This window comes from Coloeus monedula (assembly GCF_965178545.1).
Source record: "Coloeus monedula genome assembly, chromosome: 19".
Lineage (NCBI taxonomy): Eukaryota > Metazoa > Chordata > Aves > Passeriformes > Corvidae > Coloeus > Coloeus monedula.
Genome location: NC_138799.1, coordinates 9718646 through 9743624, shown reverse-complemented (window position 1 = coordinate 9743624; position 24979 = coordinate 9718646). Strand labels below are relative to the sequence as shown.

Here is a 24979-nt window from a genome sequence, read left to right as displayed (position 1 = left end):
AGGGAAAGACTGGGCCAAGTTCAGCAGAGAAAAGCTTTGTGTGGACCCCAGGGCTGCCAGTGCCTGGCTGCATGCTGGAGCTCTGTTCCCAATAAATATCTGCTGTACATCATTTGAAATGTACCTGCTCCCTTTATCTCATTCTCACTCGTGTCTCATTTCATTCCTACTCTTTGAATCAGACACAAAGGTTGATCCCCAGGCACTTTAGCTGTCTCATGGGGGTTAACTCAAGTGACCTTGCCTTGTCTTACTACAGAGGTGAGGACATGCTGCAGCCTCCAGACCTCTCATACTCCCAGGGAGGCTGAATCACAAATAAAGATAAATATTAAAATCCAATTAAAACAAGCAGCTTGGAGGCAGACTGAAAGATGGTACTTCAGAAATGAGCAATGAACAATTAGTCTCCCTTTTAACGTTTACTGCTAGTAATAATTCCTCTTGAGTAGGCAGGAAAAGAACAAAATATTCAACCCGCTTCTCTGCCTGTAAATGACAGCTTCTCCTCCTTCAAGGAGGCTGAAGGAGCAGCAGACGGGAGCTGTGCTGTGTCATGTACAGTGTTACAGGCAGCTCTTATCACAGCCTCCTTGTGCCTGTTACTCCTTTCACCAGGCACTATCAGTACCTCTGCTTCCCTGTTCTCCAAGCCTCCACAAAAGCTCTTGTGAGGAATCCTCTGCTATAAATATTCACACATACTCCACACACAAGTTTCGTCCTCCTGCTTCGCTCTTTCTTCAGCACTTTGAAATTCTGAACAAAAACTCCCACTGAAACCAATGAGTTTGCTCCAGGCAAGTCAAGAGACTTTCCCCACTGTGTTTGCAAAGCCTTGTAGGCCCAGTGTGTTTGTTTGCCCCGATTTTTTTAAAAAATGAAGCTTTAGAGGCACTGAAGTCACTTGCCCATGGGAAGAGCCAGTCAGTGAAAGGGTCAGGAGAACGTGGACGCATCTGAAGCCTGTTCTCAGCATCACCCTCCATACACTGCAGTGCAAACCACATCCTGGCTTACACAGCTATTATGCAGCTGAGCTGTGTGGACGCTTTGCCTGTACAAAGGAGCTGGTCTTGCCTCCCAGAGTGGACAGGGAATAGTTAAGGCAGCACAAAGAGGAGATTCCCTGTGCTGAAGATGATGCCCCACGCAGATGAAGTGCAGGGGAACGAGAACTTCTCTTGATGTCTGCCCAATGTAAAATCCCACTTCCTAAAAGTCCATGGGTGTCTGAGGTGTTGGCACTCACCCTCATTGCATGCTGCCTGCTTTACTCTGGTTCCGTAACTAGAATTGCTGCGAGTTCCCTCTTGCACAAGTCATAAATTCTAGTCCACCTCTGAGAGGCAAGTGACTTCCACTCCCCCTGCGTGCTGGTCATCCCTCTTTAAATTGATATTTTTAGTGCTGCGTGGATACTGATTGGCTTCTGGGTGTTGCAAAAGAGACTGATTCATGTTTGATGAGGGTGTGGTGAAGGTATTGGAGAACGGGACACAGATGCTTTGGAGAGAGCCTGGCTCTGCTTGTGCAGGAAGCTAACTAGTTAAATTCAGTGAAAGTCAGTAAAATGTCTCACAAATAAACCTTAATGTTAAATGTGCACCTTTGGGGGAAAGTGCTTACAGAGGGAGCTGTCTAGAAATGAGTGATGAGATAATCCTTTAATTTCATCTATTTCAGGAAGCAGGCAGTAGGATAAGAGCTCTGAGCCCCTATTAGAAAGTTAAGTCATCACTGCAATGTCAAGAAAGGTCAGCACCTCACTCCGCAGTCCTAGGGGAGGTTTGGAGGGAAAGGCCAGTAATTGTTCAGGGAACAAGTGCATTTTTGCCCTCTTTAAATGGAAGGAGGTTCATGAAATTTGCCCCCCAGAACATAAAACTAAAACTGCTGGAGGTTTATGCTGCCTATGGGTACAACTGCTCACAGTCCAACAAAAGAACTGGGAGAGATAAAATGTGTGTGCATGCAGAAATCTTGTTTCCCTTTGATAAATCCTGTAACCACTGCAGCTTGGAACTGAGATTTGGACATCCCTTCTGTCCATTAAAGGACTCTCAGAGGACCAGTCACTGGTCTTCTACAAAACGGAGACAGGACTGTGCTCTGTGAATCTGGAGGTTCTTTGCAGTGAATCCTTCAAGGCAAGGTGGAGCAAAACGTCTGCTTCCCTGGGTGTGAAAGGTGTTGCATTCCTTAAGCCCTTTCTAAGCCACTGCTGAGGCTTTAGGTGTTGCTCAGGCCATGTGAGCTGGTGCACACTCTCTCTGTGCCATCCCAAGGTCATTGCCTGCCTCAGGCTCCCTCTCCCAGGTCTGGATGCCTTGGGGGATGCCAGCATGGCCAGTGGGAGCCCAGCAGTGCATTTTATCTGTGCCTTCTTGCCTGGGGCATTTGAAAGTACATTTGCAAAGAAGGGGGCTGATCCTTGGTGGGATCCTGAGCACAGTGAGGGGTGAGGACTGGAGAGGTCTTGTTTCCACCCATGAATGTGGGCACATTCCTGATTGCAATACCTGACCTTTTCTTTGCTTTGCAGGTAATGATATAATGCAGTGGATTCTTCAGCGCTTGCAGATCACTGCGGAAGGTGGGTGAAAATGTAAGAATTGAGGCTTTGTCAGCTTTCTGGGATCTCCAGAGGCAAAACCTTTTAGTTGAATTCTCCCTTGCATAGGAGCTCACTTTCAATTTCAGTGAAGTGTTTCTGTGTAGCCAACATCTGCATTCTCCATTTTCAGAGGCATTCCACCTGGGAGACCTGTTTGTCAAATATGGGTATATCTACCCTCTTCAGGAGCCAAAGAACCTCACCCTTAAGGCAGATGGCAGCCTCTACAGGTTTCAAGTGAGTTGCAGCTCCTCTAAGCTGTTGTGAGGGAGTTCAGCACTAGTTTTTATTAAAAACAGGCAGCTGGGGCAGTTCCCAGGAGCTGTGTAGCTGTGTGGGAGGAAGGAGAAGACTCAGGGAAGTCTGCACAGAGAGGACTCAGATTGCAATTTACAGGGAAACTGTGATAATTACTTCAATGAAATTGGTGTACCTGTTCAACTTAAAAATAGCTGTGCTTTCTTCCAAAGGAGTGTTCTCTTCCAGGTCTTAAAGCAGCAAATGGAGTTGCTGGTTGGAAATAGAACGATGTGGGGGCACTGAATAATGAATATACAAAAAGCACAGTAATAACGGGATGTTGTCGAGGTTTGTGGTTGCACTGTTTCCACTCTGTGGGAAATCAGGATACCTTCACTGGTACTTGGAATGAGGAGTTCATGAGTTCAGGGCCTTCGTGCACTAACAAGAGGCTCCTTTCCTTGCAGACCCCCTATTTCTGGCCAGTGCAGAGCTGGGCTGCTGATGACACAGACTATGGTGAGTGGTGGCCCTGCACGCGTCCAGGGGTGTGGATTTGTCACACAGTCCTGCACCACGCCTGCTCCTCATGTTCTTGTGCTGTGTCTCCACTTGCAATGACCAGCCCTGGCATTTTTTTTCATGCTATTTTGTGAATAATTCTCAGTAATGGTGAACTGAGGGTGTGACCATCTTGTGGTGGCCTTGATGAGGGAAAGTGCTTAAGCTCTTATGTTCCACCAAGATCCATTACACAGGAGCGCATCTGAATTACTTTTTTTGGGGAGGGAAGACTTTAAACAGAAGATTAGATTTCCCTGAGTAGTTAAGTGTGTTCCTGGATCTGAGCCCAAGGCTGTCTTCCTGGAGATTTGGATCAAGCCCTGCATTCAGAGATGGTTCTTTCTTTATAGAAAGCACAGTGACTTCCAATATCTCCTGATGGCTTTTTCCATGTAAATCTCTTGTTGGCTTTCTGATGCTTTTTGTTGTAGAGCTGAACATGAAACTTCGGCTGATCAGCTGGCTTTGCTCCTGTGGGCTGTGCAGTTCACAGACTGATTTGTCCATGCCCAGGTTGTCCTCTGTGGCTTTTATCTGCGTTGTGCTGTAGATCTTCTGAGGAAATAGAAAAGCCCATTTTAGATTGGAATGATTTTATTAGAGCTTGAGCAAAAAACACTGGCCTGTGCTCAGAAAACTTGGAGGTCAAACTCTGAGAAACCTCAACGCCTCTGAAAGGTTTGGTCTGGTGTCCCTTGAGCCGTGAAAGCCTGGCTGAGTTCCCGAGGGAAGGGTGGCTGCTGGCAGAAGCCACACACTGCCTGTTCAGCCTGGCTGCTCCCAGCCTGGGCATCAGTGACACGCCAAAAGCACCAAGTTCTTTTTTCTTCACTGAGCTGTTGTGAGCTTGGAGCTCATGCCTGGGAAGACATTGTAGCAGACAAAGGCTCCTGTGTTTGTCATGTGGGTAAATTTATAATTATTCTTGGACTTGTTGTCTAAGTATAACTGACTGCTAATTTGCTTCTACCTCCACAGCAATTTATCTAGCAAAGAAGAACATTAAAAGGAAAGGGATTTTGGAAGAATATGAAAAGGTGAGGACACACTGCACTTGTTCCATTACAAGACCCTCATTTTCTACAACTTTAGCCCTTTGTTGCTAATGAGTGGAGCACAGCAAAAAATCACCTCTTCAATTGCGAGGTGTTACTCCAGCAGTATCAAAAGCCAACATTCTGCAAGTGAAAAAACGACCAGTACAGAAAACTACTGGGAAGTCAATTATAATTTTAGCAGGGGTAATTGCTCTCCTTGCAATGGTATTTTTGAACTGTTGCAATTCTTGTAATTACGTTCAGAACAATCCAGATTTCTTGGCTCAGTCGCCAGCCTGGCCTCGTTGAACTATGGAGAGTCAAGAAAACCCCAGCATGGGAGTGCCCTGGTCAGAATTTTCACACTAACTGCTTTTTTATTTTTGTTCCAGGAACATTACAACATGCTCAATCAAAAAATAAACTACAAGTGGGATTTTGTTATTATGCAGGCCAAGGAGCAGTATAAGTGAGTTGACTTGCATTCCCTTGTTTGCATCACTGGGAGGGTGTGAAGAGCAGAGCTTGGCTGTCTTAGTACACAGTTAAATCACACATTAGAAACACCAACTGCAGCTCTAAAATGGCTTGGAGGGGAGGTTTAGATTTTGCACTTGATGTGGTTCTGTGAAGAAGCTGGGTTCTGATGCTGCAAGCCCTCATTAGAGACAACTTCATTTAGCTCAGTGTTCTCCACTAGTATTTGTGGATCAGGCACTGGACTTAGGGCCTGTTGTTGGTCTGGGTCAGGAGTTACTTGCACATCTCTCAGCTGAATGGAGTGGTCTGAGTCAAGAAGCAGTAAATGTTCCCAGCAGGGACCTCTGGAGCAAACTGTGAAGTGCATACTTAGGTACCCAGCTAAAATGACTTGATTTTAGGAGCTGAAGCCTTCAAATTCCCAGGGAAGTTGGTGAACATGAGATGAGAATACTCCTTTAGAGATCTTTCCTACTTCTGTGGACTCCTGTTACCTTCTTTTACCTCCTGGCATGGGAGGCAGTGCCTCTGCTGCTCAGCAGCCTCTCTGTCTTCCCTGGGATGGCAGCCAAGTCCTCGGAATACAGCTCATCAGATAACTGTCTCATTAAACACGAGACTGTTGTTCTTGTAAATTGAGGTCAGACTTGGGCTAAGAGATGCCAAATGCAGTTTCAAAGTTAGATACCAAGCCTGTGTCTGAACCAGTAGATTAAATTTGTCTGAGGCTGTTTGATGGTGCTGCTGGGGCAGACTGGTGCAGAGCATCCACCCTGCTAACCACAGCAGCGAGGCCACATGCAAACAGCCTGTTGGGAATGCTCCCTTCCCCATGCTAAGTCCCAAATTGTGCTCAGGACTTTTCTGGGAAAGAATTAGTTGGTCCAAGCCCAAACCATGCTATTGCCTCTTCTGTTTAATTGTGGAGGTGATTTGGGTTTTAGTGCCTGGGAACACTCCTTTGAACCATTTCCAAGTATTTTCTCTGAGAAATGGCCCTGCTTTACTGTGAGACAGGGATGAGACATGTCCAGGATGTATCTCTGGGTGGCAGTCCTTGGATTCTGCCCAGGGACATAGGAGAGGGATAAATGTGAAGCAGCAGGACTGAGGGCAAGTCAGCAGAAAGCTACCAGAGGGCTGTGTGACTTATCAAAAGAGGATGTGTCTGCTCCCAGCTCAGCTCAGGAAGATGATGATTTCTCAAAAGCCAGAGTCACGTGTGGCCATGTGAAGATGATCTGCAGCCCAGAATTAGCCTGGGCAGGATGTGGTCAGGAGGCAGCATCAGAGCACTGCGCAGTCAGGCCGGGACCCACGGGGCACAGGAGGCTGGAGTGTGCCCTGCTTCTCATCCCACTGATTTTAGGAGGGCAAAATTCATGAATTCCCCTGTTCTTGGCTTTGCAGGGCAGGGAAGGAGCGGAAGAAGGAGGACAGGTACACCCTGGACTGCCAGGAGAGAGCCTACTGGCTTGTGAACAGAACTCCCGTGAGTAGACGGTGACAGGGTGACTTCAGTAGCTTCGTGGCACCCTCCCTGCAGCCACCTGGGACAAGTTCCCATGTGGAAAGGGCATGCCTCTGGGCTGTGTGCCAGGGAAGGGTCAGCCCAGGCCTGCCCTGAGTCCTCACCACCCTTCCTTGGTTGCTCTCAAAGGTCCAAGGGAGGGAGGTCCACCTGTGCTCAAAGCGGGGTATTCCCAAGTCTGGGAGTCAGAGCTTCTGGGAGTCAGCTGGGAGCTGCCAGCAGTGGGAGTGCATCTGTGTGATCCACAGACTTTAAACCAAATGAGTTACAAAGCTTTGATGTTTCCTGTTCACCACAGCCAGGCATGGTGGACGTCCTCGAGTATGGATTAGACCGTGTCACAGATCCCAATGAAAACAAGGTAAACCAGGTGAGATAGGGTTGGTTTTTTTCCACACCTACTGAGTTTGTTTGGGAGGACCCAGACAACATCCCTGGGACTGCAGTTTTTTGGGCAGTGCAGGCTGAGTGTGTCAGCTCTGCTCTAACAGCTGAACAGGCCAGAGGTTGAAGCTCTCTCACCAGGGAGGTGAGGCCCTCAAAATAGGCTCTGGCAGCTTCTTCTGGCTTGGAAATACTTTGTCAGCTTTCTTGCCACACCAGTTAGTGTGAGTGCTTGGCTGCAGGACATGTTTTCTTTGCTGGTGAAACTGACTTAAGAAATCCTCTATCTCCAGGTGCTCGTTGCTGCCTTTTTATTAGTGTTGAAAGAACTGTGTGGGGTTGAGGGGTGTAAAGGGTCAGTGGAAAGATGCAGCTTTAAAATAACATGACAGAATACCTCCCAAGGGGTAATTAATGTGTGGTAAGAAGATGAAGGAGTTGGTGTGGTGGGTAGGAGACACAAAATGTTGCCCAAAAAATGCATATTGTAGACCATAAAGAAACAGAATCAGTGAACTAAGACCATGAGGGCTGTAACTGGGTAAACTGGTTCAGGGTCTACAATCACAGAGATCCAGTCAGTGCATGAGGAGCTGGAGCTGCTGTTCCCTTTCTCCATCATCTCTCTGAGATGATCCTGTCTTTGTGCACTTAACAGTGTTCATTTGGAAGCAAAGTCAAATCATCTCTCAGCAATTAAATGCAAATGTTACTGCCATCACACTCACAGTATTCCCACAACTTCGAGTTTTGTAACAGCCTTTAAACATCTCAGCAGCCAGAGCAGGATAATTGCTTTGGCCAGCTGTACTCTGTTGCTATAGAGACTGAAAAGGAGCAAAGTGTTGGGTTGGGGTGTATTTTATTTTTTTCTTGCTGTAAGTAGCAGCTGCTGAAAGCCCTTTTTTTTTTTTTCCTTTTTAAGAGTAAAGAAGTAGTAGAAAGGGAGAGGGATAGAAAGAGGAGTAAGCCAACTTCACGCCCACAGTTTTACAGCTGACATGGAGGAGATTTTAGGTTTGCAAATGGTCTGAAAAGCTGTATCCATCTGCCAGCTGCCTGGTAGCACAGGGGAAGGGAGCTGGAGGAAGGTTCTCTGCCCAGTTCCACCCTGGCCATAAGAGACACGGTCAGTCCCCCCCCACCAGGGGAGGCTCCAAAGGACACCAGCTTTGGGGTGACTTCCGTGCCCTTCTCCTTTGAGCTGGTCTCTGAGCTGTGCCTCCTCTCTGGAGGCTGAGCTGAAGAGGGGAGGTTCTCTTTGCTCCTCCTTTTGCTTTTGAAGGAGTGTTTGGGAATACATGAGACAGCCAAAGCCCACATGGAGCTGCCTTTGGACGAGCAGCTTTGTTTGTGTCCTCTGCAGGCTGCTCTCACAAACACCTGTGGCTCAGCAGCCTTTGGTGAGCGGAAAGGATGGGCCAAACTGATTTGTGTCCCTGTTCCTGCTCAATCCACCTTCACTTTGTTGGTCAATGGAGTTTTTTATCTTGGCAGTTGAGAAAGGAAATAAAGTAATTAATTTCTGATTTCTTTGAAGCTGACATTAGCAGGAACATCTCTTCTCCTCTTGCTCAGACCCTTTGGTGGGCTGCTCTCTTTCTCCCAGATAGAGTCCTCCGGGGATAAACAGATGCTCAAACTCCTTTGAAGGGGATTTTTATTACTGACCTATGGGCATCCCTTGTGGTTATAAAGAGTTAGGGGTTGTGGATGGGCAGGGGGAGCCAGGCAGAAGCAGCCACCCATTAAACAGCTAATTAAGGGATGCTTTAGCCTTTTGTTACCCCGGTCTCGGGCTCTCATCAAGCCTCACTGCTTGAGAATCACCACTGAGTGCCTGCAGGTACCTGCACAGCCTCTGCCTCCTGGAACCAGAGTCTTTCTGAAAGGTGCTTTAGCTCCCCCAAAAATCACTGTGCTGAATTCAGGGGCTGCTGAATGAAATGCCCTGATTTGTTGTACGCAGCAAATCAGCCACAGATCAACGAGTCATTGCTGGCCTTTAATTTCATGAGTCCCTGTCAGTTTGCCTGATAAAGTTCTGCTGCATCATCACAAGTTTGGAAAGCACAGGGTCAGGGGCAGATAAACAAGACAGGGGGAAAATGGCCATTTGAGCAAAACTGTGGGCATGGACTGTGGCAGATTTGGTTTCCAGCTGCTGGGCTGGATGCACCAGCACAGTGGAGATAAGGGTTGAGATTATCTAATCCCAGAGTCAGGATTTGTCTCTGCAGGCTCTCAGCTGGCTGAGTGTGGGAAAAGGCTGGGTCTGCACCGAGCAGGGGTGCTGGGGTGTGCAAAGGCAGCTGGGTGTGTGCTGGGGTGCACTTTGCAGGGTTGGAGAGGTGGATCTTCCTTGCCCGGAGCTCTGGAGGGAGGCTGAGCTGGCTCTGCTCCATGCTCAGTGGCCAGTTCCCTGCACAGGATTCCTGGGATCAGCCTCACAGCCTGCTGAGCTCTGCATGGAGCACTCATGCAGAGTGAGGGATCTGCAGTGTCCTGGTCCCAGACAAGCTCTGCACAACCTTGCAGCTCCATCCAGCTCCATCCAGGCATCCATCCAAAGCTGTTTCCAGATGTTTATGAGCTCTGTAAACAGGGAACAGTGGCCAGGCAGGCAAAAACACCATGACCATCATCTCCCCAGTGTGGTCAGGAAGTCTCACACTGAGCAGAGGAGCAAACAGGTAGCTGGGAATTAGCAGATGCCCCAGCTCTTGCAGGAGCTGGTGGCCTCAGCCATGTGGATCAGCTCCAAACACAGGCTCTGGAGCAGGTCCTGGCTGGCTCCCAGCTGGGCTCTGCAGCCCCTGTGCCCGGGGAGCTCACAGCCTGTGGCAGCGGGGTGTGACCAGGCCAGGCAGGGTGTCCCAGTGCCACGGGATGTCTCGGGGCTGTCAGAGGATGTGGAACAGCTCATGGCACTCGCCTGAGACAGACTGAGGCCTTTCACTAATTGCCATCTTGATTTGAAGCCTGCAGGGCTGGGGAGCTGATCCACAGTAATTGCGATAAGTCACTCGTTAAGGGCATTGCAAAATTAATCTCATTATGAGAAATGACTCTTTTGTTCCAAATGTGATTTCCTTCCAGACGAGGCAGAGTGGGTGGGTGGTGCAGGGCACTCTGGCACTGCTGCAGTCAGCAGTGGGGGTAAGGGTGGGTGGCGTGGTGGGCACAGCTGGCAGTGGTCAGTGGGACATGGAGAGTGCTCGGGGCCACTTGTAGCAGCAGTGAACTGGGAACCGGTTGTAGGAGCACTGTGGGAGAAAGGGAAATGAAATTATGAGCAGCTCTGGGGTGAAATAGCTGAGATTCCTCCCAGTTACTGCTGACTGGGGAACTGGAAGGGGCTGAGCACAGCCAGCACCTGCAGCCTCCCAGGGTGTTCAGCAGTGGGCTCCCCTTGGATTTGGCTGCAGTTCAGTGTGTGCCACTGCTCAGAGATGCTCAGCCCCTTTTCTGGGGGAGCCTTGGTAAATCCCCTCCCCACCTGGAGCACCCCAGCAAAACCCCCTTGATTTTCCAGCACCAGCCACCCACCACACTGACCCCCACACAGACTGTGGCAGGAGGGGATCCTTGGTGTGGGGTGTACTTAAAAAAATAAAATCTTCCCTTGTTTGTGGATTTTTCTTCACCCACATACAATTTTTTCTGTTGTGATGGCATTTTAATTGATACCCTTCTGTCTCTATATAACATTTAACTCACTGTGTTCTTTTTCTCTTTCCCACAGCTGTTTGTCTCATGTGTGTGGTGTGCTGCCATCCTCTCAGACCCCTCTAGAAGATAAAACCACTTTCTTGCCACGTGAGCTGCCTTCAAGCCGCTGTGCCAGCACCCACTTCTCCTTCCCCACTGCATCAGGCCTGTCTGAGGCCCCACTTGACAAAAAAGTGGAAGAAAACAGGGTTTTTAAAAAACCATCTAATGATTTTAATGTGTTGAAATCAACGCTCTAGCCACACTCGAGTTCCATCAAATGGAACCCTTCAGCTGGCACTTGTAAATCTGATCAGGCCTGGTTTATATCTCAGATTCCCCAAGGAGACAGTGAGCTCCTGTTGTGCAGGAGGCAGCTGGCCTGGAGCAGAAACACAGGTCTCTAAACAGGACACTTTGGGACAGTAAATACAATAAATTTCTCTGTGCAAGCAGGTGATTTCTTCTTCCCTTCCATTTCTGCAGTCTGCCTGAAACAATGACACTGCAGAAATGAGGGGAAGGAATGCTGTCTGCTTGGAAGGTGGCCTGGAATCAGGAGTGCACCTGAGAGCAGAAAAGGGTGAAAAGCTGTTCCCCAGTTCCTCCATCGTTTATGAGCTCGTCCCAGGAGCTCGTGAATCAGCAGGGGAGGTTGTACAGCCCTGTGAGCAATGATCCTGCTGTCCTAGAGCTTTTCCTCTCCCTTGATGTGTCAGTCCTTTCCCCCTCTCACACAGAGGGCCAGCACAGCATCACTGCTGGTTTTTGCTGCCCTGTTTGTCCCTGCTGAGTTGTCTGTGCCCACTCAGAGCTGGTCGTGGTATTTGCAGCAGGAAAACCTTCCTCCCCTCACAATATCACTGTGATGGGTTTTTTTGGTGCCCCGCTGGCCAGGCTGTGTCTGGGTCAGGGTCAGGGCTGGCTCTGGGGTGGTGCTGCAGGGATTGGGCTCATCTGCTGCGTGTCTGGCTCCTGCTGCTGAAATGGTGAGTGGGCCTCTCCAAACCAAGTGTCAGCAAAATGTTCTTGCTTTCCTGCCATGTAGGGAAGAGTTTCTCCCTCCTGAGCAGGACTGGTGACGATGGTTAAAATGCAGAAGAAGATCAGTGACCCCACAATGGTCTCCTCACAAAGCAACCCTGGGAGAGCATCTTGCCTTTCCCAAAAAAGGGGCAGCTCGGGGTTCAGGGTCTCTGGGGAGGTGAGGGGAAAGCAGAGCTGCCTGTGGCATTCAGTACCAGATGCTTCATCCCTCATCCCTCACAAACTGCACTTCACCAAGGCACTCTGCAGACCCCTGCCTGCCACAGGGTTCATTTGATAGAATAATTTTGGGATGCAGGTCTTGACTGAAACAGGAGCTGAGGAACTGAAACCCTGCCTGAGCCTTTAAAAGCTTGCTGGGAGCATCCCCGACTTAGCCTGTCTTTCCTTCTCCCTTCTCCAGTTTATTCCACACAAAGTAACTGTGCTTCAAAGGAAGCTGTGTGAATAAACACCCTGCAGTTAATTTCTTGCCTTCAATTGCCTGCTCATTTGTGGATGACATGTAACATAGTCTGAGTTATTCAAATCACAACGTAAACACCCTTTGCACAGCAGACACTGCTTCTGAGGCTTTTAATTGTGGTGTTTATATTTTGCAATGTGTTGGTTCCTGTCTCCTTTAGCTAATATTGAATGATCTAATCTGTGTCTCGTAAATGAATCTATTTTAGCTCCATTAGAATAACCCCTTAATTGAAGGCATACAGGCAGCCTGTGATGGGAGAAGCAATGCTAAACAGTAAATACAGCTAATGGAACAATTTACCGTGTGGGGATGCTCTTAGCTTTGATGATACCCTGATTAGCTCAGCTGCTGTGTTTGATTTTAATTGTAATCAGAATTAATTGGAGAGCACTGCACAACGGCAGCCCTGCAACGGTGTTTCCATGTCTCAAAGAAAAAAAGCAAGTGTAAGCACCCATCCCAATTTAATGATTCTTTTTTTTTTATTTTACAGAAAAATACTATGGAATTTTTTAGGAGAGAGGTAAGTAGGGCTGCCCTCACTTCTGGGTGTTCATCCTGTATGAGTTGCCTACACCAGTGTGGCTCAAAGCCCTCTGTGCAGAGGGCTCTGAAAAGCAGAGTCCCTGCCCCATGGAGCTTTTATCAATGTAATTTCAGGACATTCCCTCCCACTGCAGGCAGCCAGCAGCTCTCCCAGTGACAGGAAGGCTCAGGCAAGGACAGACACCAGGGCTGAAATCCAATAGATCAGAATTAGTGGTGTGGAAATCACAGTGGCGCCAGTGCAGAGACAGCCAAGAATCAATGATAATTACATGCTAAATCATCCAGAGCATTTGTAGGTGCTGAGGATGGTAGCTATTATTCAATTTCTATATAACATGGGGAGTGCTTTTTAATTACTCGCACATTGCAAAGTGCACTTCTGATGTTTGCAGTAAGCTCAGTGAAAACAGACATTTCACTGAGACAGTTCAGGGGTTCTCTGGTTCCTTGGACATCCAGTAATTAGGGAAGAAGCAGTCCCTGCTGTAGTTAGCCTCATTACCTGGGAGAGAACCTGTTTGAGCTCCAGCTAGGGCTAATCTTCAAATCTCCGTGCTCCTAACCATGGTTGTGTCTGATCCCCCTCAGATCATGTACTATCAGCAGGCCATCCTGAAGACCAGAGTGAAATCTTCTGTCTCTCTTGGAGGGTAAGTCCTGATTTCCTTCTGTCCACACATTGATTAGTCTTCAGTGCTTATCTCCTAATGAGCTGATGAAGCCGTCTGCTCTGGCATCTGGTGACTCAGCCAAGGAATCCATGTGGTGGCCCAGTGCTGTCTGGGCTGTGTTGTCTGGGCCAGGAGGCACGGGGCTGAGGAGGGATCAGAGTCCCTGGCAGGATGAAGAGGCTCCCTGGGAGCTTTCCTGCAGAGCAGCACCAGCCTCTGGGTTGAGATTCCCTCTGAAATCAGGAGATGCTGACACTGCTCTGGGCCAGGCTGTGATGCCTGGACACAGCCCTGCAGCCTGGAGAGGATCCAGCAGTGTGTCTGTCCTTCAGGATGAGCAGCCAGCAGGACAGACTGACCCGCCCCTCACTGGTCCCCACCTTGGGCTGGATTCACCCCCGTGAGTGTCCCTGCCCCATGATGATGCTCACTGTCTGGTTTTTCTGTACTACAAAGGGGAACAGCCTCTCCATGAACATCCAAGCAATTAATTAGCAATTCCCCTTCCCAGTGGGAGTGTTTCCTGATCAGATCCTTGATGAAGCATCCAGCCCTGGCATTAGGCATTGGTGTGTTTCTCAGAGGCATTTCTGCCTGGAACCTGCTGTGCTGACCAGGCACCTTGAGGTGCAACCCAGAGCACCTGCCTGGTTTACACTGTCATTGCCACCAGAGATTCCTGTCACATCTGAGATAAACAAGGTGCTCAGGCCAGTTCCTTAGAGAAGACAGTCTTAATGAATGAGATGGGTGGAAGAGAGAGTCTTCTGAGAGCCACAACTTGCAGGGCACCAGCAGCTCTGCTCGTTTTGTCTGTCACTGACTCCCAGGTCACTTAAAACTCTCCTGCCTCTGTTCTCCAAACTGTGAGCTGGAGCTGGGGACACCTGGCTACTTCCCAGGAATTTTGTGGTGCTTAACTGTTTGGCAGTGGGGCTTTTCACTCATTAGTTCTGGTGGGATAATACCTATCACCTAGATCAAAAACCCTCAGGAACTTGGGAACTCCATGTCAGCTGCACAGTCAGGTCCAACTCAAATTATTAATGAGGATATGAGCAGCAGCTGGGCAGCGTGCATGCTTCAGAGCATTGCAGTGATTTAGGAGAAGCTGCAAAGCACTTCCAGAGCACACAGCAGTGCTACCTGAGCTGACTGGTTTGGATTTGCTTGATCAGAATATATGGACTGGAGTGCCTGATGCAGATGCTGGATGCCTTGGCATTCCCAGTGGGAAGGTAGGATGGAGCAGCTGTGTGCCAGCCCTGTGCTTTGCTCTGTGCAGGAGCATTGTATAACTGCAGGGTCTGTGCCAAGGTGCCTGTTAGCAACGGGCCCCTGGACACTGCACCCCCAGCTCTGAGCACATGAAAGCACTTTGGCCTGGAAGGAATTTTAAATGCAGAAACCAGAGGATTTTTTTTCAAGAATGAAAAAGGGAGGCGGGAGCTAAAATTCCAGGACATTAGTGAAATCGGTTGTAATTAGAAGTCTGGCCAAGTTAGAAGGTAGGAGAAGTGTTTGTCTGGTTCCTGCTGGGAGAGAGACAGTTCTGCTTTGTGCCAAGCCCTCAGAGCCACTTGCAGAGGAATGAGCCCTGTGGTAAGTGATGGAGGAAAGGAGAAGCTGGGATGAGCCCTCAGTAATCCCTCACTCTCACAGAGCTCCCTGAGTTCTCCCGTGGCCCATGGGAAGGCTGCAGAGAACCGACCTGAGTGAACACAACCCTTGTGTTCCTTTCCCTGGCCCTTTCCCCCCAGTATGATGCAGGATCAGGCCCTGGCCAGCTGGGTGCAGAAGGAGACAGGAACTGTCCAGGGGCTTAGTCCCACTTCTTGAAATGAAAAGGCAAAAGGAGGTGATGGAAGAGAGTCTTGCATCTCCTTGTATTTGAACTGACAAATTCACTGCTTTGAAAGACAAGCAGGAGACTTCTGTTTGGGAAATGGAAAAGATTAACTGAGCTAATGAATCGATTTTCCTAGGAAGGCAGAGGCCACGTTCCAGATCCTTGTGCTGAGAGTCCTGCACCTCTGAGGACATCTGTAGTCTGTTACTTGGCTATAATGGGGCTGGCTGTAATTCTGGCTTCCAAATGAATATTTTGATTTTGGATTTGTTGCAGTGTTGTGAAGTACTCTGAGCAGTTCCTCTCCAACGATCCCATCCTGTCTGGATGTCTCCCCAGCAACCCCTGGATATCAGATGACCCTGAGTTCTGGGATCTCAATGCAAAGCTGTATGTATTTGTGTTGTTTTGCCAGCCTGTGGTTTACAGTGACCTTTATACTGATAGAAATCAGGAAAGGGAACCACTGATTTTCGTTGTGGTATCTGATCTCTGATCATGAGCAGAGAAGTGTTCCCTTTCCAACTCACCTTGAAACTTTGGGAATACTCCATGCTGAACTCCCAGCACTGTCTCCTTCAAGTGGAGCCTTCCTTAACATTACAGAAATTCCTGAGCTGATGATGGGAGTGCACTCAGCCCCTACTGAGTGGGTCTGATCCTCCCATTGGATGAGTGAAGCCCACTAGCACAGGAATGGAATAGGACCAGTTCAGGGTTCAGCTGCTCCCCTGGGTCTTTGCTAACCCCTCAGGCTGCTTCCTTAGGAGAGGCTTTGGGTTGGAGGCACACACTCGTGGTCCATGCCTTCTCTGAGGCCTCCCTTGGTTTTCCCTTTGGATAGGATTTGCTAATTACACCGTGGCATCTTGGGGCTTGGAGCATCCAACATCTTAGTGGTTCTGAGAGCAGCAATCCTGTTACAGACTGATTGTATCCCATTAGACATCCCCAGGGGATGCCTGCACTGAATGCCTTTATGAGAAGCAAAGCTCTGGGCAGCAACCAGTGCCCCCTCCAGGATGGGACCAAGTCAAACCTCAGGGCAAGGCTGGCCTGTCGCTGTGAGAGCTGCATAAATCCCAGTTAAATCCTCATCCCGCTGCGGCCTGAGTTGTTTAATCACAACTTACTTAGTGGGTTGACTTCAGGAGCTCATTACACCACTCTGGAAAACAAGAGAATGCTGAGAAGTCCCTTGGCACTGCAGCAAAGGGCATTTTGGTTTTAATTAATCTGCTAATTAGAGAAACCGGCGTTGCTGTTTGTTTTGTCTCGCACAGGGTGGAAGTGCCCACCAGGATGCGCGTGGAGCGATGGGCCTTCAACTTCAGCGAGCTGATCCGGGACCCCAAAGGCCGCCAGAACTTCCAAGTCTTCCTGAAGAAGGAGTTCAGCGGTGGGTGTGCAGTGTCCGTGGGCTGAGGTGACAGTGGCACAAGGTGCAGGCTGCTGGAGCTGTGCAGCCAGGGCAGGCGGTACCATCTAGTGGCACGGGACACGCGGTACAGCCCGGATCGGCAGGGAGGGTTTAGACTGCGTTTTAGGAAGGAATTCTCTCCTGGGAGGGTGGGGAGGCCCTGGCACAGGGTGCCCAGAGAAGCTGTGGCTGCCCCTGGATCCCTGGAAGTGTCCAAGGCCAGGTTGGACGGGGCTTGGAGCACCCTGGGACAGTGGAAGGTCCCTGCCCATGGCAGGGGTGGGATGAGATGGGCTTTAAGGCACCTTCCACCCCAAAGCATTCCACAATTCTATGACTGCTCCCAGAGAAGGTGGAACTGGCTGAGCTTACAAGTACTTCGAGATGTCAGCAGGCAGAGAACAGGGGAAAGCTGTTTTCTGCTTTCAGTCACTCAAGAATTGGAGAGACTGGTGTGGGGCCAACAAACTGTGCCAAACAAATCCAGGAGTTAATAAATGGGATTGTGTTTTCCTCAGTCCCACCCTCTGCTGATTATGTCCTTGTCATGCAGGAGAGAATCTGGGTTTCTGGGAAGCCTGTGAGGATCTCAAGTACGGAGACCAATCCAAGGTCAAAGAAAAAGCAGAAGAAATCTACAAGTGAGTGTGAAAATCTTCCACTCTTAAACTCTTTGTGCATGAGTCCCATCACCTTCCACAGGTTTTCATTCTCCAAATGATTTATTCCTGAGACTTTTCCATGTAGGCTATTACCGAATGTGGCTGTCTTTTGTCCCCATGTAGGAAAGGAGCTTTTGGAGATGGAAGTAGAAATGGAGTTTTTTAATATATTTACTTTCCCTCTCTATTCTCTGTTATACTTCAGTCTTAGGATGTAATTTAAATATCGGTGTGGAATAGCAAAGTTCTTGAGGCTGCCACAAGCAAAGTAGGGAGAGGCTTTTTGCTTCCAGTGAGCTAAAATTTGGCTTATATTATGTGCAAGGGGAAGTGAGTGCACATCTCTGATGAAGAGGATATGGATTGCCCAAGATCAGGACAGCAAATTGCAGCAGGGAGCTGAAGGGACTTTTCCTTTCATGCATAGACAGGAATGTGTGAATTCTTCAGTTGCTAATGGCACTGCTGATTCCTCCTCCTGGCAGGCTCTTCCTGGCTCCAGGAGCAAGGCGCTGGATTAACATCGATGGCAAAACAATGGGCATCACAGTCAAGGGCCTGGAGCACCCTCATCGTTATGTTCTAGATGCTGCTCAGACTCACATTTACATGCTGATGAAAAAGGTTCGTTATTTGTTGTCGGAGCCTGAGGGGGATTCCAGCCCTCTGGGCCTTTCCTTTGTGTGCTATCAGCTGTCCCTTTCAAGGGGCCTTTGTTGGAAAATCCCTCAAATTTGCTGAGTTAAGCAAGTGCTGCTTCAGGCATTTGTATTTTGCTGCTGCTTCTTCCCTCTAAGGCAGCCTGTCCCCAGGGTGGTGAGGGTCAGGTGGCTGCTGCAAGTCCTGCTTTTCAATTCCAGCTTGGGCACCAGCTCATGCACTGAGAGCAGCAGAACTGGACTGATTTTCATCCATTGATGAAAAGTTTGGCTGCTGGAATACAAGCTCCTCACCTTGCAGTGACTCTGAGACCCTGCTGGCCCAGGCTGAGCTTCGTTCAGATCTTTTGATCTGGGTCTTACCTGTGAAGCTTTATTGTGAGATGGAAAATCCTGGGAATTTTACAGCAAGATGAAAGGATATTGGTTTAAGTAGCTACATTTGCCTGAAAGATGCAAAGTCCCTTGGGCTGCTGGGGGAGATTATCCAGTTCCCAGCCTCCCTGGCTCCTGAGCAGCTGTATTTGGCGGTGATTTTAATAAGGGTGTTTGCAGCCCATAACTACCAGTTTCTCTTTCTTCTGCTAGTAGGACTCCTATGGCCGCTATTTAAAGTCTCCAATATACAAGGAAATGCTGGCCAAAGCTGTTGTGCCACAAGAGGGTGTCAAAAAAAGGCAAGTGAAACTGGCTGTAATTGTGGGGTTTGTTTTTCTTGTTGTAGCAAGGGTAGAAAAAGTCCAAGTTGCAGCAAAATTACTACGATTTAGATGTTCTCTTAATTAAATAAAATTTTGCACTGAGAAGATGCTTTGTTTTGGAACTGATGGTGCTGTTTATTCATGAGCCCTTTGCAAGTGGCTTGTGAACAGTCGGAATGGAGTTGCTGATTGCTCAGCTGCCTTCTCTGTTGGGTCTGTTGAGAAGGGCTGTGATTGTTGAATTAATTAATAGCTCTTCTCCTGGAAGGAGAGCGCTGTGTCCTGGGCATGGGAAAACTCCTGCCCACAAAACACTGTCTGCCAGAGCAGAGACAGACCCAAGGTTTAGGGTAATCCATGGGATCTGCTCAGCTCTGCCTGGACAAAGCTGCTCACCCCCAGTGTGAGGGAAGGTGGCAGGCATGTGGGAACAAGCAGCGTCTTGTGAGTGACAGCTGGCACAAGGTGGATGGCCTTGGAAATGGCTTTTTCTCAGCAAGATGAAGGTTATACAGCAAATTCAGGCCATTTGAACTGCAACTGCTCCTAAAGCTGCAGTGTCAGACTGGGTGGTGTTTGTTTCTCTGTTCCTCTTCCACTCATCAACCTAGCAGGCAAGAAAAGAGGAATTGTGGATTTTCACACTGGTTGTTTCATCTAAAACCTGTTTCAAGTCAGTGGAAAAAGCTCTGCTGCTGGCTGGCCTGGGATTTGGTCAGGTTTTCTGTGAGCCACACATCACAGGGGCACTAGCAGATGCTGGTTGATCCCAGTGATCCTGCCTTTGTGTTTGTCAGTGCTTGTTCTGGATCCCCGCAAACCTCAGCATCCCATTAACCCAGAGCTGGTGCCTCATCCAGAGGTGGGACCTGTTTCCACTGCTGGGGAAGTGGCTTTGCTGAAGCAGGTAACGGGTGTTTTTTGGGGGCGTCACAGACACCAGAAACACCCATACTCGTCCCTGTCTTGATCTTCCTGAGGGCACTAGAGAAAATTCCAGGGATGGGAGTTGTTTGGCTTCACACTGAGTGTGAGTTATGTACAGACACAAGAACGGGAGTGATGTGGGTGGGCCCTGGAGTCCCTCAGGAGCAGCACCTTGACACTTTCAGCAGTTCCGTAGCTCATGTGTGACACTGAGTCACCCAGTCCTGCTTTAAAGCATTTTGCACTCCTTTGGCCATCTCTGTGTCCGAGCTTGTTCTCCTGGGTAACTCTCCTTCCCCAGGGGGAGGTTTTGGTGCCCTTCTCCTCACTAACTGCCCTCTCCTTCCTCTGTCTCTCTGCCCAGCACGGGTTTGTTCGGACGCCGCCACCTCCGCTCCAGCCCCAGCCCCATCATCCTGAGGCAGCAGGAGGAAGAGGCCAAAGCCAGAGAAGCCGCCAACACCGTGGATATCACGCAGGTCATGAGCAAGCTGGATCGCAGGAACCAGCTGCAGAAGGAAGCTCCTCCCAAGTAGGCTCTGAGCCCCGCAGGGAAAAGACAAGGCGAGGCTGGTGTTGAGCTTCGTCTCCCCTTCCTGAAGGTGTCAGTGCTGCTTTAGGTTTCCCAGGCCGGCTCTGCCCTCAGCCAGCTTCCCGCGCGTTGCCATGGCTTCTGGAGAGCAGATGTCACTTCCCAGCACGCCAGGCAGGGAGTGCTGGCACAGTGCTGCTGTGCCAGGCTCGGGGTACAGCACCCGGCCCCCTCCCCGCACACCTGGGAGGGGAGATGCCTTCTGCTCCCCGACATCCCCCGGGAGGCTGCAGAGCCCGGCTGCCTCTCCCTGCATCCCGCTCCTCCGGGAGGAGGTGTCACAAGGCAGGGGAAAGCTTTGCCCCAGAGCTTCGGGTTCAGACAAGCCTTCCTTGGAGCAGAGGGGGCTGACCCCGCGGGCAGCAGGGCGAGGTGACTCAGCTCAGAGTGTCCCTGCTGGCCTCCATCCCTCGGGAGCTGGGCACCCTCCCAAGGGGTGCATCTGGCAGCCCCTGGGAGGAGCACACCCCCCACCCTGCACCTCCAGCCAGCACAGTGGGACCACGGGCACAAGAGCTGCGTGTGGGAACAGTAGCACGAGCACTTCTGAAGGTTACTTGACCTTCTGAATTTGCCCCTGGCAAGCTGGAGATGATCAGCAGGAAGCTCTGCTCCGCTCTCCCCGTGACTCCTGTGCCCTGAGCTGGGTGTGCAGGTGCAGAGCTGCCCCTTGCCAGAGCCCGCACAAGGCCAAGAGAGATTTTATCAAATCCTTCCCACCTCTTGTCTTGTCTTTTTCCTGCTCATCTATTTTCTGTTGTTAAAAACCTAACAGGAGGTAGCTGCAGTTGTCGCTGGCTTGTAGCCCAGAGGCAAGGGAGAACAGGGTAGAGGTGTTAAGAGCTGATTTCAACTTTAAGTAGTATTTTCTTTTTCATTTTCTCTGTCTCTTTTGCTCCGTAGAATGAGGCAAGCTAAAATACTACATTAGTGCTAAAGAGCTCAGGGAGATTCCAGGCCTTGCTGGGAAAGCCCAGCATGCCTGGACCAGGCCAGTGATTACCAGAAGTGTGAAGATTCCTGCAAATCCCAGTAAAAGGAACTGAAGGGGCAGAAAAGCTTCCTTGTTTGTTTAAATTTAAGGGAAGCAGAGGAACTGGGTGGAAGCACTGAGGTCTGGGAAGCTGCCTCTCTCCAGTTCACATTGTCCATCCCCTTTTAATACTGGTAGGATTTTACAGGAAATGAGAGATCATAGAATCCCAGAATGGTTTGGATTGGAAGGGACCTTAAATCTCATCTCATTCCACCCCCTGCCGTGGGCAGGGACACCTTCCACTGTCCCAGGGTGCTCAGACCTCCATCCAGCCTGGCCTTGAACACTTCCAGGGATGGGGCAGCTTCTGGGAAAAGCTGGCAGGGAGTGGGAGCCCTCAGATAGTGGCGTGCATGCAGGCCCTTGGAGCCCTGGAGGGTCCTTGCAGGGCAGCTCCCTGTGAACAAGGGACAGTCAGGATGTCACTGTGTGCCCAACAGCTCTGACAGTGACTCTGGCCCTCCCTGTGTGTGACATCAGAGGCAGGATCAGGGCTGGACACTGATCTGGTGCCACTCCTCTCCTCCACTTGGGGCTGAGCCAGGGAGATTGTCCTGCCCTTCCTTAACCTGTCAGTGATAAACATCCTTAGAGGAATTCCAACTCTGATGTCTGTGCTGAGTCTCTGTTGTTACCCCTGCTGGCAGCAAAGGCACATTCTGCACTGTTGTACAGGGGAGCAGGCTCAGGCTGCCTTTTTAAAAAATTCTGCTTAAAACCCCAAGGCTTTGTTACATCAGGTGCTGAGCACCCTCAACCTATTTTGACATCAGAGCACTGAAAGACACTCCAGAACCTGGCAGGGTTGGCCCAAAGCTACTTGGCTGTGATGAGCTCTACATTCTCTCTAGAGTTTGTGTAACATGGAGCACTGAGCATGTTAGGGTTGCCAGTATGTAGTAACATGTGGAAGATCAAGTCAGGGTATAAATAATAAATAACAAATCTGTGTGTTCCCGTCAGTCCCTCTGATTCTACTTCTATTTTGTCTGCTGCATTGCTTGTTATGTTCTCTGTATCCATTCCTTTCTCTGATTTTTCATCATCTGTGATTGGCATCGCTGCTGCCCTCCCATGGGTTCGTGCTGCATGCTTGGGAGTCACTATGCTTGTGGGACTCCAGTTACTGCATGTGGAACAAACCCCCATCCTTCACACACAGGCAGGAGCTGTCTGTGCCCTGCCACAGGCTGATGGAGCTGGCACAGCCCAGCCTTCTGCTCCTTATCCTCTGCTGCTCAGTCCCCGAAGAGGAAGGTTGCCTGGTACAAGCTGGACTTTGTGCCACCCAAGAAATTGTTTGTTTCCATGTCTTGTTTCATTTTTTTGGCCATGGCTTCCATGCATTCATCTGTCTAATAAAAATAAATGTAGAAAATGGAAAAAGAACCAAGTTCATCCTTCTCTGTTGTGTCTCAGTGTGTTCGTCCTTCACTGTGCCATCCCTGCATGTGTGTGTACATGTCCTGTGCGTGCCCCTGCTCTCAGCTCCTCTCCTTGGACACTTGAGCTGCATTTCATTCCTGCTGGGAGTGAGTCCTTGGGAAATGGGAGGGGACGTGGCATGCAACAGGTGCTGTCCTTGTCCAGTCCAGTGTGTGCTTGGGCTTGTCCTGAGGGCTGATTGAGCTGTGCTGGGGCCTTCACAGCCCAAGCCAGGGACACTGGGGGCTTCAGCATGAGATGTGAGTGGTACTAGGAGCCGTCAGGGCTGGGGCTCAGGGTCTGTTCCCGGCCCCGGCTGGTGCCGTGGGTGTGACTTGGTTGTGCTGTTCATAACCAAGATCACATTCCCGGGATGACAGCCTCCTCCGTGCCTGCAGCTAGTCGTTGTGAGGAATGAGACAAGCTGGTGTCTCCTCCAGCATCCCGGCGGGTGTGGGGCTGGATCTGTCAGCACCCGCGGGGGCTGCGGCAGCAATAACCCCGCAGGCAAGTAGTGACACCTCTGCGCTCCGGCAGTGGGAGGGCAGGGAAGGGGACAGAGCTGCGGGAGAGGGGGACACTGGCATAGGCCCGGCTGGGGTGGCTGTCGCCGCCTCCCAGCTGAGCCCTTCTCTCCTGGCAGCACCAAAGGAGGAGAGGGATTCTCTTCCTGATGAAGCCTGGGGACACCACCCTGGGTGTCACGCCCAGACCTGACCGAGCCTCTCTCCTTTTCGTCCCCACAGCCAGGCCACCTCGCATCCTGCGCCCCTCGCCCGGCTGCCCACGCTGACCCCAGCACCCCGGCATCGCCACCAGCCGTCCCCCAGGCCCTGCCTTCCGTGTCCCCCGGGCCCCCAGCCCTGCCGCACGGCACCGCCTGCCTCTCGCCCATCAGCCTGGCCCTGGACAGCACCGCGGCCACCCAGATGGACCCCCGGGCGTCCAGACCCGGCCCCTGCTCGTCCGGCAGCAGGAGGTCCCGCCTGGCTGCCCGGTCCTGGGGCCGGTTCCTCAGGAGGGGCTGCTGGACCTCGCCCACCCTGGTCACGCTGTCGCCCCGGTGCCCGGCTGTGCCCCACGGGAAAGTGCAGCCACTGGGCGGGCGGGAGCGGCGGCTGCGGCCGGACACCAGGACGGTCAGCAGGTGAGCACCGCACGGACACCGGGACACCCACCCTGGAGAGGCTCAGCTCCGGGATCCGTCCGGTTTGGGGTTAGCCAGAGGGAGAGGCCCCTGAGAACCCGTCTGACAGTCGCCTTTCCCACACTTGCACCAAAGCCCAGACTCTGGAAGCGTCTCTTCCCTGTCTCCACTCCTCCAGTTTCTCGATGGGAACAGGCCAGGAGCCCATGCTGGCAGTGCCTCTGCTATTCTCACACCTCATGTTCAGGGTGCAAAACCCCAGGTTTTACTTTTAATCCCTGAATTTGGAAAACCTCAGTGTTCTTGAACACTGGTTCAGGTTTGGTTTAGTGATTTCAAGTCAGAGGAGACACAGAAGTGACAAGAGAGGTGAAATCTTCAGAGAGAGTTGCTAAGTGTTTGTTGTTCCAGGGCAGGACGTGTGAGGTGGGGAACCAAACCCTGCAGGAACCAAACCCTGCAGGAACCAAACCCTGGCCATGTCCCTCACTAGGAGCAGCATGTCCCTGATCTCGTTTAACCCACCTCTGCTGCTGGCCGAGTGGATGAGTCCACATTATAAATTCCAAAGCGCAAACCTGAGGGCTCCTGCTCCACCTGGCTCTGCGCTCCGGAGCTCTGTCGCACGGCGCTGCAGCTTCAAACGGGTGGCAGTGCACATTCCCTTCGTCCTCCCTCTCCATGGGCTCATGCCCGGGAGTTTTGCTTTGGGATTTGGGGCTAGAACAGTGGAAATCTCAAAGCCGAGCTCGTTCGCCGCCTCGGAGCACATCAAAAAGCGCCATGTGTGTGATGAGTTTCTCTTTCCCAACACAGCTTCTTCCAAGTCAAAACGGCTGCGCCTTCGGACAGCCGAGCCTGCCCCAGGGCTGTGGGCCTGGAGAGGACAGACACCGCCGAGCTCGGAAGGGCTCTGCAAAGGAGTTGATCTGCCCCTGGGAGACCCCCACGGAGGAGGGGAGAGTGGGGTAACCCTGACACGGATGCTGCTCCCAGGCCTGAGACCGCAGTGTTTGCCGTGGGTGGCTCAGCACAGTGCTCAGTGCTGTTGGAGAAGTGTGTTAGAGCCATCCTCCAGCACCAGGGACACTCAGAGCACCACAGCCACAGATAAACACCCCCTGGTGTGCCCAGCTGTTTGTGATCCAAGAGCTCCAAGCGTTCCTGGACTGGTTTTCTTTCCTATCTTTGGTGTATTCAGTTCTGCTCATGACAAACTTGTCGATAAACGAGCCTGGTTTCATGCCTTGGAGCAGATGGA

At 50.7% G+C, this 24979-nt stretch overlaps 1 protein-coding gene across 1 annotated transcript in view; it reads left to right on the top strand.

The window, feature by feature from the left end:
- The window catches only part of RGS9 (regulator of G protein signaling 9), a gene marked incomplete at its 3' end in the record, with an annotated part of 30423 nt that extends 5777 nt beyond the window's left edge, over window positions 1-24646 (top strand). Inside the window, exons 3-19 of the mRNA XM_082293916.1 lie at window positions 2546-2596; window positions 2748-2854; window positions 3325-3376; window positions 4400-4458; window positions 4851-4927; window positions 6349-6430; window positions 6768-6830; window positions 12574-12603; window positions 13218-13279; window positions 15426-15539; window positions 16433-16548; window positions 17123-17210; window positions 17717-17855; window positions 18482-18567; window positions 19883-19997; window positions 23318-23718; window positions 24535-24646. Of these exons, the coding sequence (XP_082150042.1) occupies window positions 2546-2596; window positions 2748-2854; window positions 3325-3376; window positions 4400-4458; window positions 4851-4927; window positions 6349-6430; window positions 6768-6830; window positions 12574-12603; window positions 13218-13279; window positions 15426-15539; window positions 16433-16548; window positions 17123-17210; window positions 17717-17855; window positions 18482-18567; window positions 19883-19997; window positions 23318-23718; window positions 24535-24646 (1754 nt within the window). The remainder of the gene's footprint in view (window positions 1-2545; window positions 2597-2747; window positions 2855-3324; window positions 3377-4399; window positions 4459-4850; window positions 4928-6348; window positions 6431-6767; window positions 6831-12573; window positions 12604-13217; window positions 13280-15425; window positions 15540-16432; window positions 16549-17122; window positions 17211-17716; window positions 17856-18481; window positions 18568-19882; window positions 19998-23317; window positions 23719-24534) is intronic.
- Window positions 24647-24979: the final 333 nt, after the last annotated feature.